The sequence below is a fragment of the Bombus pyrosoma genome, linkage group LG2 (genome assembly GCF_014825855.1).
Source record: "Bombus pyrosoma isolate SC7728 linkage group LG2, ASM1482585v1, whole genome shotgun sequence".
In the NCBI taxonomy this organism is placed as follows: domain Eukaryota; kingdom Metazoa; phylum Arthropoda; class Insecta; order Hymenoptera; family Apidae; genus Bombus; species Bombus pyrosoma.
Window position 1 is genome coordinate 1,365,397 of NC_057771.1, and position 19,825 is coordinate 1,385,221.

General features: G+C 39.3%; 1 protein-coding gene and 1 long non-coding RNA gene across 4 annotated transcripts in view; one reads left to right on the forward strand and one right to left on the reverse strand.

The window, feature by feature from the left end:
* The window catches only part of LOC122577785, a 108,160-nt gene that overhangs the window by 47,515 nt on the left and 40,820 nt on the right, over positions 1-19,825 (reverse strand). The gene's annotated exons all lie outside the window — the stretch shown is intronic.
* Positions 1-19,825, forward strand: part of LOC122577781 (transcription factor AP-2-epsilon) — an 86,873-nt gene that overhangs the window by 18,008 nt on the left and 49,040 nt on the right. Inside the window, exon 1 of one of the 3 annotated variants that reach the window (XM_043749349.1) lies at positions 16,949-17,988. The exons of the other annotated variants lie outside the window; for them this stretch is intronic. Within the exon in view, the coding sequence (XP_043605284.1) occupies positions 17,896-17,988 (93 nt within the window). The 5' untranslated portion in view covers positions 16,949-17,895. Of the gene's footprint in view, positions 1-16,948; positions 17,989-19,825 lie in introns of those variants that run through there. 3 annotated transcript variants of the gene reach the window in all.

A 19,825-nucleotide genomic window follows, 5' to 3' on the forward strand; every position in this document is an offset into this window, starting at 1 on the left:
AACCATACTTCATAAAAATTACCCTCAAAAAGAATCCACAAGAAATCGAAGTATTAACTTTCTTTATCACCTTTTAACTATGCTCTAAAAACGAATCTACCTCGTTAAAATAAATGGCTGCCTGTTTACTTCAAAAACTACGGCCCACCGTCATCGAGCCATTACCTGGAGCCCCAACTCTCTTTCGAGTGCCACGGAAACCACATTTCGCGAGACGCACAGCAGCTATGGAGATTCTTCTCGAGAGCTTCTCCGTCACCTCATGGCGTTGTCCAAAGAGTGAATTTAATGCTCGGCTCGAGGCAGCCCGAAGGCACCTGCGCATGTCGGCCTATACCCAACGGCGTGTTGTGAGTAGAGTACCTGCCTACGTTTCACAGCATGTATTTAAACATGAGCTCTATTCCATTCTGTCGATACGGACCACGTGTACGTCCACACGGCCGTGGCCACGCGTGTAGGTGCACGACGAAACGAGTGTACGCGTTTTAAATAACGCCGCTACACGACAGGGAGTGGAACCTGTTACCGGATCAGGTAGGCGGATTCGGGTTGGTCCACGGATCGCTCGAGACCTTCCCGTCCTCTTTGAGAAATTATTTCGCGCCGCGTGGGAGGATTCTCCGCGTGGTCCCGCTCTCGTTGTCTCCGTGGAATGAGATGCTCTTGGTTTTCCGTCTTTCACCCACGATGTAAGGAGTTTGGAAATTTTCAGGGAAAGAAGCAAAAGTGGATTGAGCAGGAATTGATGTTTAGAAAGATACGGAAAGAAGTGGTTTATATATAGAATTGGTGATTTTTCTGGTATTGTTGTTTGGATAGAGCCCGATCGAAAAGCAAACAGAAGAGGAAGAAAAATATGATAGGAAAAATACGCTACGAATATTAATTAAATTCATAGCGCGATTGAATTTAAAAAGTTTGTTCAGGTTTACAAAAAGTGATTTGATTTTGAGTTAGCTTTTACTGATTTATTCAAATCACTGGCAAATGCAGTATGCCCTTCGATTGTTCTTCCCATTTCTCATTGTTTTGTATGTTAAAATTGTTGAGAGATTATGACGACACGAAGTCACCCTATTCTTCCAATACACGCGTAATAAACGAACCAAACGTTCTTCCCGAGAGTGATGTATTCAACTGGAGGAAACGATTTCATCCCCGCTCCCGTGGTGATAGTATCGCGTGACAAGAATCCGGAGGAAGTCGTGTCTTCGCGCGGATCTATCGCAATTCGTTGGCTGGCAGAATCTGCGTTGCCACGTTGAAAATATAAGACAAAGATCGGCCCGGCGCGGCAGTTCAACACGTAAGCAAAAATTATTAACGTGTTCTTTATCATCACGGTCACGCAGCTCGTTTGGCGACGGGGTTGGGAAGGCCGTAGGAAAAAAAGCAGGATAAAAGGCGTTAATACACGATCGAACAGCACGCACGCGTCGTGTAGTGTCGTATAATGCGATCTACAAATCATATGGCGATACGTATAGCCGTATTTATTGACCGGAATATTTTTCTATCGGCTACGGCCAACTGGACCGACTGACTTATTGGTACAAGCCGGAGACTCGTTGTCACGCGACTATTTTTCCAGCCTCGACACGATGTTCGGAAGAACGAGTCATTTGTCCAACAAGTTATTGTTGTCGTAGATAATGTACGAGGTTTTCTGTAGAACGTTGGCTGGTTAAACAGCACGGTGAAATATCTATTTATCGATCTGCGTTAATTGGTATAAATGGCATGATTGTCAGTTGTAAGTAGTTTGCTAAGTCGCTGAGACACATATGGAAATGAGCTTTGATTAGTATTAGAATTGAAAGTAATGATAAAAATTGAAAGAATATTGTAAACACTATTTTATTTCATAAATAAGAGATTCCATGAAATTTCATTTCGAAAATTCCACAGAAATGAATATTTCCATGAAACACATTTCGTGAAAAAGATTTCAAAGACCTTGTGCAACCATACGGCTAATACGTAATTGAAGCTAATTGATTATCAAATGATTCTTACCGCTGTAAATTATCTCTCTCTCTTTCTCTCTCTTTCTCTCTACGCCCCATTTATCGTAGTCATGCGGTGTAAGGTTAATAGATATCTCAACGAACGTGTTGACGAATAAACCAAGTTAATAATTTCATGATGAAAACAGAACGTCTTTATGAATGACTCTTTTGATATTTTACAAAGCTAATGGCGCAGTGGATCGTGTTATCACATTCGAAAGAAAAAGTGACAGCCATGAACTTTTACTTGTCCCGCTCTTGGTTATATTTATTGTGAACGGCGTTCACACGTTGGTTCTTGTTGAAGTAATTACTTCAAGAAAAACTCTACACCTTTTCATTGTTTGTGTATCCGTGATCTGGAGAACGATGTTACGAAGAGAATAGAATTTGGTGAAAAAATTCAAAATAAGGAGAGGTCCATATTATTGTGCCCTTGAATATAAACTTTGATTTGAGTTACAAGGTCTACAAACAAAAAAGCTATAAGTAGATGTCTATTGCTGTTTCTTGCGGCCTTCAGCTAGAGCTATACACCAAGGTTAACTTTTTGGTAATGTTATTTACTATAAATATATGAAAGTGCTCCCTATTCTATTGTTACTATACTTATTTCAATATATTTTTCTATTAAAAATTCATCCACTCGCTCCTCTATCAGTTAACCCTCGACAATTCTGATGCTGACATCTTAAGAATCGAATCAATACTGTCCATACAGAACGTAATTATCGCAAGGCTTTTTTCTCGAATCTATGCATCACGTTATAAACCGATGACAAGACGTTGTAATGTTGCGAAACGTGTTTGATTGGTTGCTTGAAGTCTTGAACAAACCGCCATTCTGAATTGCTTAATGAGTCGCGTAGCTTATTATAATCGTAATAGTCTACTAAACTAAACATATTGTATTTAACCAGTGCATATGAAATATATTTATACGAATTATACTCTTGAGATAGATTCAAGAAGATTTAATTTTTATGTTATAATATAAATAATTAATGTTCAAGGTGCAATGCAAACATACGTTTAAACTTTCAGCATCCACTTTCAGCACTAATTAAATCTTTAATAATAATTTCATAACATTTGCATAACAAGCATCGAGATTATCATAACGGTTTTCTTAATATCAGTCAACGAAAACAAAAAATTGCTGCTCAGTTTTAAATTTATAAATTAAACATTCGATTCGTAAGTATATTTCCATGATATTAATATGTTCTAGTGATATCAAAGTACAGTCACGAGTCAATATTTACGCGAGATTTATCCGTAAAAGTCACTACAATACTAGATGTTTTGCTTTACTTTTTACGTGAAATGAGAAGCAGGCAGAATGAATGACATCTGATAATAGAAACATTATTTGCAGCACAACCTTAGCAAAAATCTACAATCATACTCTGAATAATATGTCAATATCTAAACGATCATTCGTTACATACATTTAGCCAAAACAAGTTGCTAGTTAAGCCTGCCACATTTCACGAACTAATTTTTGCCTCAAATTTAGTTCTAACAAAAGAGAAACCACAAAATATGTCATCCAAGACGTCAAGAAGAGGCTAAATACCGTCAAGAGTCAAAACAACAAAACGTAAACGTGTTCTGTATCCACTGAATGAAACTCTACCTTGTTCCAAACAAAGCAAAATTTGCCATGATATTCAGGATAATTATGCAGAACTTCCGCCCAACAAATTCAGCTATCACGCGTTGCACCTGCCGTTCACGACTGAATCCGCATTGGATTCGGTTGGCTATGGTCGACCGCCTACGAGGATCCGACTCTGTAGTCTGCGAGATGATTGCTGCTTTTCGCCGCGTATTTCGCTCTATACACGCGGACCGCATTAGCATAACACGATCTAATTGATGCCGGTCGTACCGTGTGCCTTCGCCTCTTGTCGCGAACCACGTTCGACGTTAGTTGCATCGCTGCATAGTACGCGTGCAGCTGGATATAAGCATGTTCCACACGGAGAATTGCAAACAGCAAGTTGTTTGTCGCCGTGGTAACAAATTGGAGAATATCGATGAAAGAAATACTGAAAAATATCGATTCTAGGAACTGGTACGTAGATTATTGCTGTTAAAGGTAACAGCAAGCAGAAAGGAATGTGTAAATATGCTGCTGATGTTGTAACAAATTTAAGAATATTAGAAACAGACAGAAGTATCGAAGATAAAACATAACATACAGAGGTATCAATAGCGAAGGTAATGATGGTAATAGAAAGGAGAGTATAAGGATATTCCTAGTGTAGTAAGTATAGTATAGTAGAAATACTAGAAAATAACGATTGTAGGAAGTAGTATACAAAGTTATTGCTGGTAAAAAGGAATGTATAGTCTTTGCTAACGCAGTCACAAATTGGAGGATATCGATAGAAAAAATGGTGAAAAGTAACGGATATTCGCTATTAGCATAAAATAGCATATGGAGCATCACTGATAGAGATAATGGCGATAAACAGATATTGGTAGTTGAAAATACGTAATAACCGTAAATACTATTGGTAGAGAACAGTATGTATACATGGATATAGTTGACAGTGATCTAAGCGCGGTAGGATAGTGAGTTAATATAAAGCGTAGAGTCGCGGTGATAGAATGATAGTTTCAAAAACATTAGAATGAAGTCACTAAATAGGCAAAGTGAAAAGCCAAAGCTAATTTCAACATCATGTAGACACGTATTGTGTGATCAAATATCATTGACGTATTTGTTCAATAGCGAGTACTTGAACAAGCCGTTTTGGGTCATTCGTTAGGCATTCACTTTCCAAGAGGAAATAGATCTGTTTTAAAATTGCTCTTTATGAAATTAATCTCTGAATTCATAAATTCCAAACGAAGCACGCCGAATAATATCTTTTTTCAATTTAGAATCATACGAGACGACGAGGAGATCTGGTATTTTAATAACGAGATAAATTATGCACGCGCATAACCAATGAGTAGCCGAAGGAACTTGGATAGTCGCATCGCCTTCGTACTAGCGACTAGTAGCGACACTACGGTCGCTAATTTTCAAAGCACCCTATCCGAAAGCAATCAGAATTTTGAATGACAGGAACATCTCGAGTTAATCGCATCGATGTCATAACTTCCGCCGTTCCACGAGTCCCACGACTCGTTCAAATTAATCGAACCGGTGTGCTCTTCTACCCGTCGATATTTGCCATCCTCTAAATCACCGATGCTTCGCAATCACATTTTAGGAACGTCGTAAAATATTATCCTTTTGACAGGCGTGTACACCCGAGGGCTAATAAATCAATCTAATTAATGACCGCGGTCATTGCACCATCCCGGTTTGCTCTCTTTGAGCGATCAAAAAGCTAGATCTATGCTTCTAGCAAATAACGTGCATATGGATATTTATTATGCCGTATCTGTTTGCACGTTGACGTCGCTTAAGGACCTATATCATGAACGAGCATCATTAACAAAAGCTTGAATACGATAAAAACATTGGAAAAAGGTGATTTAGAGGAATCTAATGATTTAATGACAGAACGATTGACGGGAGTCTCGATTCAACTAGATACTAGAGATAAATCGTACCGGTTTGACAATGAGCGGCTTTTGCAATTAAAAATATCATGAATCATTTTTCTTTGAGGGAAATGAAAGGAACGGTGAAAGCGACACAGTGTCTATCGACCTAACTATAAATAACGTTGCTTCGGTTGCGGACAGTGAAAATGATTTTCAGTACACGCCGGTTGAAACGAGCGATGCATTTCGTTTTTGCTGCGTCTGGAGTTATAGAAGTTAGAGGAGAGATAGGTTGGCATAGATAGGCGTGACGTGTACCCACCGTTTTTGCAACTACAATGTGGTTCGTTGACGCGCGGAAAGAAATCGTGAAATCCGTGTTTTCATGGAGAAAAGTGAATACTTGTTTTGCGGCTGGATTTCATTTGGAATTTTGTGGACAGCGACAAAATGATATTCTATACTTGTTGTTGATTCTTGTTACGTAATTTCTGAAATATTTCCTTTTCGTATATCGCAACACTTTTTATTTTATTCACCTACCAAAATATTTACGACATATTACAAGAATTTTAATATAAATAACGTCCGTTATACAAAATCAATACATATCTATAATTATTTAATACATGTCTATATTTATGTTTATTGAAATAAGTACATATAATTATAAGCTATAGAATATTCGCATAAATTTCCGAACACAATTGACATATCATGAATACTGCAACGCCTTTAATTCCAAGAATTCTGTAAGAAGTAACATAAATTTCGATCGTATAAAAGGTAGCGCGTCACTGGTTTACAATTATGATAAGTCAGCATGGAGAGCTTAGCTGCCGCCGTTGTTCTAAACGAAATTCGTAAAAATCATTGAATTTATCGTTATTGTTGGTGCACACCGTTAGACATTTACCACGTGACAGAAGCAATTGCCAGAGGAAATCAATAGTTTCGAGACGTCATGTCATCATGATCGAGGTGAAACACACATAAACAACAGCTGCTTCCTAATCTGTAGCTAATAGAAATTGTAAAGAGGAATTGTTGGAATAAATCGGTCCTGCGTTGTAGACACTTTGCCATTGAGCATGGAATAAATCGTAACCGCTCTCCTGGCTGGTTACGAGTCAAGCAGATCTAGTACGATCGTTGTCAAGTCTCGTTTAATAATTATTCTGCGCATAAACATTGCCTTTCGGCGTCAAATTACCATCCCACGGTATGGTTGCATTTCAGTCGACATAGTCTGACAGTTGATCGTTGATCTGTGTTTCGAAAAAACCTCTTTTGACCGTTTCTTAGCTGGAATTGTAAAATATATCATTATATAGTCAATGTATAGTATTCATAATTTCATTTATGATTTATTCATTCGTTCGTTCATTTATCATGCTATTTTTATCATCACAAAGATACATAAATTTCGAATATTTCGAAACGGAAATCTGGCATATAAATAAATCTTTGGGATTTTAAAATTTCTCGGTTGTAACGTCACTGGTCGTTCAAAAGTACACATACATATTTTCTGCTAAATTTCATATATTCGAGAAATGGAAAGATCTCGATATAGTTTATAACGTACGTTTATAATAAGTAAATGATACGAAAATGACGAAAAGTGGAAAATGGAAAGGTCACAAAATAGCATATGAATTATGAAACAGCTTTACTTGCAATTCTTTACATGACAACGAATTTCAAAATACTTATACCTTGCAATGGCAATTTTAAATCGTATCCCTAGACGACTATTCGAAAATCATAATTACAAACTTGTCGACTGAGAATTTACGGATTTTTCAATACCGGTCCGTCTTTCGTTAATAAAAACCATTGTCGCATTAACCTCCCAGGAAGAGAAGATGAAGAAACACTATTCGTAGTTTATAATTAATGCGCGCTCTAACGATCATAAAACGTTAATTATGACGTGTACCGTCGACGAATCGGCGGGGCCCCATTTGTATTGCGTTACGAGATGTCCGATTGATAAATTCAAAACTAAAGTCGAGTCACACTTGCCGTTTAACATTGTAACAGTGTCGTGATTGCGCAATAGATCGTCCGCATATACATATACACGTGCGCCGCTCGCTATGGAAACGTTTCAACTGACATTTTCCCTGACTAATGGCGATTGGATCTTTAACAATAACAAACGAAGATGTATCTCCGCGAAGACCCTTTATAACTGCTGCACGCGACATTTCGATTTGCGATATAAACCTACTCCTCGCGATGACACGAAGATGAAGACCATTCAGGTTGTTGTTGCAGTGGAAGAATTATAACATTTAGGCGTTCCTCAGAATAGAAATCAAACAATTGAAACTCGTTTGTAACTTGCGAAAAATAAAGTCTTCGGTAGCATACACAACCTAATCGCCGGATCCAATTAAAAGGCAGTTAAAAATCCCTAAAAAAAATTGGTAGATAATTGGGAGCGAAAGAATTTCCACGATGTCGTAGTGGTTAACGATTGCACTCATCCCGATTGCAGTCAGCCGGTCCAGTCGCGCGGCCAATTATCACGAATTAAAAACTCGCGCCTGAACAAGCGTTGAAATCACCAGAGCCGCGACAGGGCGCAGCGTCGAAACACCGCGCCGGCAAAGGTCCGTGTATATCGTATATCAGTGTAACGCTGCTCACGGACACGTTCCAGGCCTATAAAAACCTTTCCCCCTACGTGCAGATGCGGGCGTGCGCGCTCGCGCTCTTCAGCAAGCGTGTACGTGTTCTCGCGCGGGTGTGCGAAACGTGCTGGCCACAGAGCCGCGCTTGTACGATCGGCTCTTGGTCCCGTTAGCTTGAACCCTCTGGACCGGACTCTCGCCTCTTACCACGAGGCCGTGTGCGCGACTACGTGTCGTGTATACACACGTGCGTGGCTCTGTGTCCACGGCTACGTGTCGTGTATACACGTGTGCGTGGCCCTGTGTCCACGGCCTTCACGCCGCCGCGCCGGAGCGATAAACGGCCGATTCACTCGTCCACTCAAATTAACGGTGAACATCATTGTTGTCGAACCATCGGTCCCCGATCTTCCCTCCTCTGCCTCTCGCTTAATCCTTCATCGGTCCCTTTTTCATCGTCGCCGCTCGTATTTGCCGTGCTGTGCTCCGCACCAAGCAAGCCATTAGTGAACGTCGATCGAGGAAATCGTTTATCTTCGCCGGCCTCGTAATTAGAGAATTGGACGGAGATCCGCGCAAGCCTCGGTTCTGCGAATGGCGGACCGAACGAAAACGCGGTCAACGCGGCTGAACCGAGTTTTCGGAGCATCGAGAAAGCGCATACACGCGGCAGAGATTACCGGTCTCGCAGCTGCCTCGACCGGAGGTGATTCGGACTTGCGTCTTGATGATTGATCGCTGACGCTAATTGCTAAGGACACAGCGTGCACGCGATGGAAGGGCGTAGCCGCGAGTTGTGTAGGTTACGATCTTGTACTTTTGACGAGAGTCTGTGAGAGTTGTTTCAGGGAGAGCGATGTTAAGGGTAGGTGTTAAGATGAGAAATTTTTGATGCGCTAAACTTGACTCTAAGCATGTAAGGAATAATATTATTGTTATAAGAGCAAAGAACGTGGGAACTAGGCTGAAGGTCTACGAAGAGAAAAGATGTTACTTTGAAACGTGAAATGTCTGGTGAAATACGAGCAAGCTGGAATGTACGATAATTCTGAAGGATCAAGAGTTTGCAAGATATAGATTGTTGGTACATTAGATAAAAATTAAAATTGGAGAATAGTTAATATATATTTTAACGTTAAACGAGAATTAAATTAAAAGAGATCTGAGTGGATAATTTATTATTCTGGGTGAGTTAAGAAACGTTTGGAATTTAACATAGTCGGTTGTTTAAATGGTTTGAAGTTCGGCTCAAACTTTAGACAGTTTGAAATTTTGTTTCACGCGACCATATTCCAATTAAAGTAATTGCATTAACCTACACGACACGACGTCAATGATGCACGCTTCGTTATGTTATGTAATGAGTCGTGGAAAATTATTAATTGAAGCAGGTTGGAAAAGCTGGAATCCAGACAATTCTCGAGGTTGCAATAATTTAAAGTACCATGTGGCACGATAGTCACGTCGCGTCATTTAGTTCTTTAAAGTTCTTCAAATCAAAAGCACGACCAAATCTATAAAGTCTTTCGATAATGGAATTGCGTGACTTATGTATGCGTACTTCAATTTTACTGACGATTTAGAAAATCACTCGATATATACGTATTTGTACGCACGCAAAGTAATATACTTTGCAAAAACGAGCACGTTACTCAAACCACGTAAATTAAACGACGCGCATCAAGATAAAGGCCGCGTTTAAACACACTGATCGTTTAGGTATCGTAGACACCATGGATCGTGCGCAAGATTGTTATTTATCGCTGCTCGTGCTTTTTATTATCGATTGGCAACGGTGCTCTCGTGTTCACGCTCAGTTTTGCGCGATTATTTGCAAAGATCGCGTGTTAAAAAGTAGCGTGTTAAATCTTCCGGTAATTCATATTCGTTTAAAGTTTAAATGGAAGAGTCTACTCGGAAACTCTGTCTTTCCCGCATTAAAGCCGACTTCGCGCGAGTCCAATGAAGGAATCGGAATGTCGTGTACGCAAATAGGTTAAGCACTCGTAGACAAGTGTGTAAACATCGGTCACATGGAAAACGTACGTTCACCGCCATCGATTAGAACACATGTAGTAGCAGGGATGTTAATGGGCAAACTACGTAAAACGACAAATGTGCCGTATCATATCGATTTTACTTGTAAAAATGTGCCAATTTTCATTCACGCTCGTATTCAAGATAGTATATGATATGCGTTCAAACTAAAATTGTCACGCGATAAAATGAACTTAGTGCTTTGTAGGTAAAATACCCGATAAAAGGCTGGAAATGTTGCGATTTAGATTATACATTCTTGGAAATAAGGTTAAGAACTATTTGAAAGTCATACCTTAATTTTCAAATAGAATAGTGAAATAATTTAAGTAAGTAAAATTATTAAATTTTGCATTTCAGAGAGCATAATAATTTCCATCGTAATTACTTTGATTGAAGTACGTTTCAGAAGTATTAACTTATAAAATATACTGATGAGGCTTTAATGAAAAAGGGGTAAAATTTAATAATGGGAGTATCGCGAAGGGCAATCTTGCGGTTGTAATAAGCCATTACTCTCCCTATCAATTTTTTGCGCGTAATACAGTTACCAATAAAAAGAAAAAGCAATAAACGTCCATTGGATCAACTGAAAATCAATCCGAACCAATCATCGTTTCTACAAATCGTCGGTCGTTCCTACTATTGTTTAACAAAAAACCTATCTCAACCTCGTCATGTATAGTTGTTTGGTAAAGAAGTAATTTGAGTTTGGTGAATTGACACCCTTCCCACGAGTGTCGATGCTGCTTTCTACGTGACTTAAAGCCCTCAAAATTTCAGTGATCGCAATCAACGATGTGTCCGAATTCCATACCTAAATGTTTCTAATTATTCTAACTATGTTTAACTGTTGCTTCAAACAAAATTACCAAGCATCCATTTATCGAATACCATCATCATTAACAGGGACGAATCTTTGAAAAAATATTCCAATCCTCTAAATTCTTTTCCTATCGAATGTAAAAGGAAGGTACAATTAAATCGAAGATCGAGAGTTATTTTTTACTATTTTCTTGAACGTACTGTAGCAATCTATAAAATTCGACAGATTTTAGACGTTCCAACTATGCTGTCAAAATTACGCTATTACTTTTCATCGTTTCTGATTTTTCATATAAAAATTCGAAATATGCGCATTAATTTGGGAATTCGAAAACGTTTCCGACGTAGAGATTCCAAAGCTCCATATAATCGATATCTGGAGTTACTTTCGGAGGCGCAATACGACGCGAAATCGACGTTCTCCTTGACCGTGGCTGATCCGTTAAGGTAACGCAAGGAAAGGTGCGGTAACACGAGGTAAGATAAGGGCGTCATGCGTTGGTTACCGTTGGGTGGCGCTGGATGGTCCGCTTGGAATGTCGTTTAGCGACTTCCCTCTCCCCTCTCCCACCATCGTCATCCAGAGCTCTTTCTTCGACTCCTCTCTCGGCTTCGTCTTCTCTTCGTTCGACTTGTACGTGCCTTTCATACCCGAACGCTGCCGCGTATCTTTATACACGACGATTGTAATCGTTGAAGTACCTTCGGTCGCTACCCTCGATCAGGAAACAGCAGGTTTGCGGTAACCGTGTGTTCTATTTTATGGATTCAGCATTTGATTCAGCGAATGTATTCGATGCCGTTAAAAATTGTTAATAATCAATTTTGGAATTTAAAAACACCGAAAGATCGTAGGGATATTCTAAAGTATTTTCGATGGTCAAAATGCACACAGTACTAAAGATTCGGTATACTTTCACATAGCTGATGAAATTTTTCATACTATTAATCGTGTTTTATGGAAACTGGTGCTAAAGCAACATTCGCGTAACGCTTATTACGATATTCTTCCATTAACATAGACTAACTATTTTGATAATGTAATTGTACAAGATAATAAGGAATACGCGAATTACGTGAACATTGAAAAAAAACACACAAAAATTCACGGCACACGTGAAGCCATTGCACAATTTATTCGGAGTTAATGGTGGTATGAAACGGCGAATCATCGAATATCGTAGCTGAATGAACGACTAAATAACACGTTCCTTGAACGAACCAGCTGTAACCATTCCGAACTAATCCACGGCGTAACAGTGGCAATTACTGCTTTTGCGTAAGTAACGGACTGAAGATTACCAATGATTACCACCTCGGCTATTTCTTTATCGACAGCTCACTCTCACGCTACTTCTTCCCATAACACACATATCCGATGGCCGGCTTTCGAAAAAAACGTATTTTTAGGATTCGTCTACGTATCTTGCTAACTCTGCCACGTACCAACAGTGCGATAAATAACGGAGAAGTATGTATTTACAAGGAGGATTAACGTTCTAGCGTGGGTTAACGTGAGTACAGTTATAAATCGATTCACGGATGATGAATTTACCTGGGGGATTAGATGCTTTTGTGAAAAAAACAACAGCCGTCTCGTGTCAATGCAAATTGTTCTCTGTATACCTTCAGATTTCATACAGTTTTCGAGGGAAAAACCTGGTATTAAGTGTAAATTTATATCGATAAATAATTTTTTCTCAAATTGTGTCATAGATTATAACACCAGTTATGGCAGAAAAGAGGTACTTGAGTCTTCGTAGAATCGCTTAAGGATTCAAGCATTGTAAGGTGCGTAATTCTGAAAGTCAACTGCGACGAATTTGACTACTTTCTAAATTTTAAATGGCCGCCTTTCGTTGTTCCGTTGGAAGGCCGGAATACGCGGCGCTAAATCACTTTCTAATCTGCAGTGGAAACAGATGTTCATCGTTCGACGAATTGATAATCGGTGTATTGAAATTACATGGACGGAAATAGCATTACGTGTAATTTCATAATGTCACAGAGGCCCTGAAGATGATGAACAACGTTTGTCCGAATAAAAAGAGGCTATAAACATCTAACGATTAACTAACAACATTGAAAATTACAATAATTAGATATTTCTTGTTTTTAATCGCGCCTCGTTCGTTTCTTATAAAACTGTATAATAAAGAACTGACGTAGGTGTGACCAAATTAAATTAACAGTCAAATAATCGAGTAAATCAAACAAAATTGAAAAGGAAATACCCCTAGGAGGGACGTGAGATCATGCGATTCTTTTGGAATGGAACTATCAAATAGTACTGTTGAAATCGTATAAATTCCACGCTAAAACTAGCGATTTAATGCACCTGATGATGCGATTAGAGACGCACGACTACATCTATCGAGAAATTTTCTCGGAAGTGTAGCTATCGGATCGGTAGCCTCGAGTGGAATCGATCATGCAAAGTTCACAAAGCACAATAGTAACGAGCAAACTATTCCGTTTGTTACTTGTGATAGATAACAATTAAAATCCGAAGAAATAAATTATGACATGGGTAAAATATGCAAGAATTAAAAATGGTTTGAACTGTCAACGATATTTTTGTAATTTATTATATAAGGTATATTTCTCCAAATAGCTTTCCTTTCTTATATCTAAAACGTTTACGTTTATATGAAATCTAAAGTCGTACTGACATAAAAGAAGGTTAACTTTTTTGTATTCTTCCTCGTCCTTCTTCAGAAGTTAATATTACTAACATAGAAATAAGTTTCACAGTTTCACCAACTGCGTTAATTCGCGTTAATTCCGAGCAAACGAACATCGAAGCAAACATACTATCAAGAGCCATGCTCTGTAACAACTTGCATTGGTTGCGTATCGCGAGTCCGCAAACAAATCGGTTGATCGTTTAACGCGATCGAGTAATCGGTGCACTTTGCGGCAGCGTTAATTCCGTTGGTCGAGCAGGCTTTATGATTCCATTTGATTTACCGATTTCACGACCGCAGACCGCAGTTTCCACTGATGGGCAACGTTGAACGAAATTGAAAAATACTCGATAGAAACCTAGCAGGACAAACTAGTTGCCGATGCCCCAATAAATTCTTGTTGCATCGAATGACAACACGACGCGTGATCGGTAGCCTGCGGCTTCCTTCCTAGAAGTTTCCATATTATTCTGTCTTGCTATACACCTACCGTGTTTCTTCTTTCATGTTCGTGTTTTCAATCGTCTCTGTTATTTTCTATATATGCATAGGTATAACATGGACTTTAAAAGGAAAGGCATGATTAATCAGTTATTCAGAAACCGATTATCAGCGTCAATTTGACTATTGATCGAAACGAAATCGAATTCTCTGATTCGCATCTAGTAGGAGCGAGTAAGAATCCTGTCGAGTGGTTATCACGTTTCTCGCGTCGAACACCATTAATCAAGAAGTCCTCGGTCGCGATTTTCGTGCGGCTGACGCGAGCATCGTCGACAAGTTGAGCGTATCTCAACGTGGATCTTAAGGATTCTATTTCGAGAAAGTTGAATTATTGAATTTACTTTTGGTTAATGAGGAATGGTCGATGCGCAGATAGATAGATCTCTTCGGAGATTTTGGTTGTTTGTTTTAGCGAATATGAGTTGTTGTCGATGGAGTTCCGTTACGATGATACTTTTGATGAATGGACGACTGAGATGCTTCAAATCGTACATAAAATTTTCCCTATCGTTTTAAGTTGACTAAATAATAAGTTTATTGTGTATTTTATACGAATCTCGTAGTATATCTGCGAAACTAAAAATGTGAATTAATAAAATAACAAACTGGTCTCTAAAGATACTCGAAAAATGATGTAAATCTCCAATCCTGACGTTCCAATATCTTTAAAAACTATAAGCACTTAATTCTAACATTCTAATATTCCTCAAAGTCGCACTAAAGAATCTGAAATTCTCTAAATACCATTCAAATTACAACAAGACTTAAATCTGTAGGCTAAAAGCTTCAAATTCCCTAAATTATACGAATACTTAATCCCAACATTCCAATATTTTTAAAAATCGTAAATACGCAACCTTGATGTTCTGATGTTTTTAAACATAAGATTTAACTGCATCTAACAGTTTTAAACAAAATCGTTGGTAGTGCGATCGAATCCTTGTCCTTTGGGCTATCTCTGCCCCTGACTTACGTGCCAACTGTGTTCCGGTGTCGACTGTGTCTTTTCACGACGACGTGACGCTTCTCTTGTTGCAGTCGTGAATGGCGTTCTGTGGCGTAATTACGTGGCAGAATTTACACCGGCATAAATTACGGACCGCGAGTCGACGACCTATAACGCTGGCCGTTTTCACCTTGCGCGAATTAATTGCGGCTCCCGGCATGAATGAGCGTTGACGGAAAAGCGGCTGGAGACGTACCGGGGACCCATTTCTGGCCGCCGTTTAATTAATACGTTCACCTCCTGCGGTGCGGAGCCGAATACGATAACGAATCTTCCCGTTATCAAGTGTCACGATCTAGTCTCTTATAGCAATAAATATCTTTGTTATAATATATCACGATATATTCAGGACGACCGTGATTCGGTAAGAGCGACATTACAATTTGAATGTCACTGTTAAGCGTAACTATCAACGTATGTTTGAATTTCATCAAGGGATTAATCTACATTGAGAATTGGAATCTTTATTCTAATAAAGAAACCGTCTGAGTTTTATAGATTATATTGCGGAAGTTTCTGCGGTGAAATAGTACATTCTTGTTTCGTTTAAGATTAGATAATTTGCATAGTAAATTTGAAAGTAATGGTCTATAATTTTATTATATCAATTAAGAATTCCCCTTAATTCGTTACTTCGAGTTAGCGATGTTTCCTTATTATACATAATAAATACCTAATGAGAATATCATTTATTTCAGACGAAGTGAATCTGAAATAAAAATATCCTCGAGTATCCTTATAATCCATGTGAACACGAAATAGCCTGGATTTTAGCTGGTTTTTAATAAAACCCGGTTATGTGAAGGAAGAACAGGAAATTCGCTTCCATTTTTCAAAAGGAATACTTCTATGATTTAGCATCGTTTCATTCAATCAACATCTGCAATCAGGAAGCGTTAGATTAATTATTAATGTACTATGGACACGAAAATTTTGATACAGAGAATCTTCCTGCTGCTTCGTCGCTGTGCGAATCTAATTATGTACTTCGGTGTTGCTTAATCATTTTTTTGTATCCTACTAGCAACAAGAATTTTATGATTTAAAATTCGAATCCTCTATTTATATATATAACGTTCCGTTACTAGTTGATTAACTTGTCTATAATATGATGTATTACTTTTTGTCATAAATGTCCAAATGTTCTCCCGGTGAAACGATGAAATATTACTATTTTTCGTGTCAAACTGGAAATACACTGCTTTTTATAAAGCGAATGGAATACTTTTCGTAACTCAAAATCACGTCACTCTTGCAACCACTAAGGAAACAAGTTCAAAAGGGGTTAAAAATTTGCATGTCGAAGTTCTGAGCTCTGGTTAGACCGCATGGAGGGTCCCGTGTCGATCGGGGAGTGCCGGCTCGCGTGGTTCGTAGCGTCGTTGGTAGCGTCGCGCGAGGCCGCGAGGTATCTCTCCTATTCGTTCGGTCATGGGACGTCCCCTCGTGGATCGTAGCCGCTCGATCGTCTGGTGGGGCAGCTCTAGGAGTAGTTGCACGTGGTGGCGCGTATCCTCGGGCGAAATTTCGGTCGTCGTCTGTACGCGTGCACAAACGAGAGTCTCTCTCCTTTCCGTTCTCCTATCCTTGGCGCTCGTAGGCCAGAGGTCTGGTAGGGCAGAATTCTTAAGGCGGCGATGGTGGTGGCGGTGGTGGTGGTGCACAGCTGCCGACGACGACGCCCGTGTCGCTGGTGGTGGTGGCTGCCGGTGGTGGTATAGTAGTAGTAGTAGTAGTAGCTCTCGGTAAGAGCACATCGTACCACCTCCCATTTCGTCCTCTCGTCGTGCTGGCACACGGCTCTTAGCTATACTTTCGTACGGCGAGCCGTCGTCCCCGTCGTTCAGTCGGTCGGCCGCAACACGACGCTCGATCAGCCGATCAGCTGTTCTCTTTCGCATCGGCTCGCCTTCATCCGGCAAAAGCCTACGAACCTCCACGACGGAACCTTTGACTTTTCTCTCGCGGTCTTTCGGTACCTTTCGCCTTCTGGCTCTCTGCTCGCGTTTTCTGACTTCTTCCCGCGGCGTGGTGACTCGACGTTTGTTGGAGCAACGACGAGGTGGTCGAATGCGTTCACGCGACCCTCGAAATTGATGCGCGAACGATCCTCGAAAAGCGATCATGCACGAGCTCGCGCGTGTCTGCTCACTCGTTCCGCTTGCGACGGGCAACGATTCTTGGCTCGAAGCTGATGTCTTTGATGCGATGATTGGTTGGTAAATTCGCGGCCGAGGGTGCCTGGTTTCGCTTGTTTCTCTCGTGAAACCATAGAAATGACGTTTAACGTTACTTATCGTTCGATCAAACGATCTTTGCTTTTTCTTCTGAATCTACAATTTACTCTCGAACATTAAAATACTTTTCGAGTAATGAAGGGAACGCAGTTGCACTTGGTGCCCTACAGTTTAAATCTTTTGTAACAGTATCGCTTTTCGATGAAGCGAGAAACTTAGTTGTTATCCCATTGGTTGAAGGAGACCACCATAGTGAACCATCACAGTGCACAGTGTGTTTAAAAAACGACAATCGTCGCGAAGTGGTGCACAGATGACAACGAATCGTGATTGTGTGATGTGCAGGAGGAAATAGTGCTCGAAAGTGATTATCCCGAGCGATCTAGCGATTGTAACGGATCTGGCACTGGAACCGGCAAACTGGAGATCCTAGGGATGTTCCCGCCGCGAACGGAAGCGCCGACAGCGGACAAGCTGGCGCTCTGTTACGCGCCGCACGTTGACATGACCACGGTGATCGAGGTCGAGGTGCGTTTTCGTTGAAAATCCTATGATTTTCTGTGCTCGATTCATTCTTAATATCGAATGCATACCTTTAATGATTTTAAACAGATGAAATTTTACTTATGCAAGCGCTGATTTTTTCTAAGGAGTTCTGTCATTTCGCGATTTTGGATGGAGATGATTTTATTAATAATGTTTTCGATGCGATAACCAAGTGCAATTATTCGTGTTTATAGCAGATGAAATTTAAACGTTTGTGGGAAAAAAGCTAGTATAATTGTGTAGATTATAAAAGCGAAGCATCGATAGCAATCAATTTTGCGATTAATCATCTATTTATCTATGAAAAGATACAAATTGTATCCAATTTCGTTGCTCGAAGAGAAGGAAGTTGTTTGAGCAGAGTTTCTTCGAAGCATTATTCATGCACTGATTACGCTTGAATAATGTATTAAAAATATATGAAAACATAATTCACCATTAACTCGAATTTGCACGAAACTGCATAGTAGAATATATTTCAATCAGCTTCAATCTCGATAAAACGTAAAGTGTAATTCATACTATTAACGTAGTTCACAATCATCATCGCAAAACAAATATTTTTCTTACGATCTAATCAATATTAGTAGAATCAATTATGAAATTTAGTCATGAAAACAGATACTTGTATTAGACTTTTGAGCAATCAAATCTCAAACTCTTTCCAGATATCTATCGCCTGCGATCTTCAAGTTAATACTCTCCATGATACGTGATCCCATGATAGTTGGCGGAAATAAAACTTTCACTGCGCAATAAAAATACTCGTTGCCGTAATCGTCGAACAAGTAGGCGTAGCAGAAAATCAAAGTGTTAAAGATTAGGTACTATTTCTGTCTAGTTAAATCTTCCAATATACATAATTTTTTTATTCACATTTAGAATTCTATCAAAGTATTTCATAAAACGTGTTGACGTTCTATAATTAAATTTCTTTTGGCTTATAAAAAGGAAATTATCATAAATATCAGTTTCATTATTTTGATAATGAAAATGAAACTAAATTAGTGACAATGGAATAGTACAATTGCATAATATATATATTATTGAGATTACCTACCGATATCGAAGGTTAAGAACGGTACAGTAAATAAAAGATGTTGGAGAGTTCTCACAAACGTTCAACACGGTTAATTTCTTTTCTAGTTATTTATTCGTAATCTACGATCTGTCGATTTCGACACGGGGCCGACTTATTGGTTATTAATTGTCTACATGTCATATGTGGCAAGAAGGACGATTTCTCCCGACCTTATCAATAGCGATCTCAGCTGGAAAGTTCGGCTATGCGTCTTGTGAAATGAATCGGTCGTTTGCAGGTTGCTCTCCAGCCGAAATTTTATGCGTGTATCGTGTCAGATCGTTTTGATCGAGCTTGTTATTAAACGATCGTCGTCTTTTTTTTGTGCCACGATCTATGTAGTTCCTGACTTCTTACATTACTTTCTTCGCTTCGATCAATCTTCTACAGCCGTATGTCGGTATCGAACCGATACGAAAATGATTTTTACGCTTTCAAAGGACACGAATCGGCGAATAACCAGCAATCCAGCAGAGATTACTCGGAAACAGATAGTAACTGGAATATTATTGTTGCGACTATTTCTTTAAAATTCATTGGTATCACCGTATTTTTCTAGCCTTGTAATTACTGTCTCTTCCGTTGCTCCACACGAAACGGTTCTCGCATTTGCCTATTTGATCCTCCTATCTTGTATAATGTCTGTATAATACCGTACTTGTAAATTCGATTCACTATCAAACTGCAACATTTACGTTTCTCTAAATCATTTCTCCGTGTACGATCGCATTTACGTAT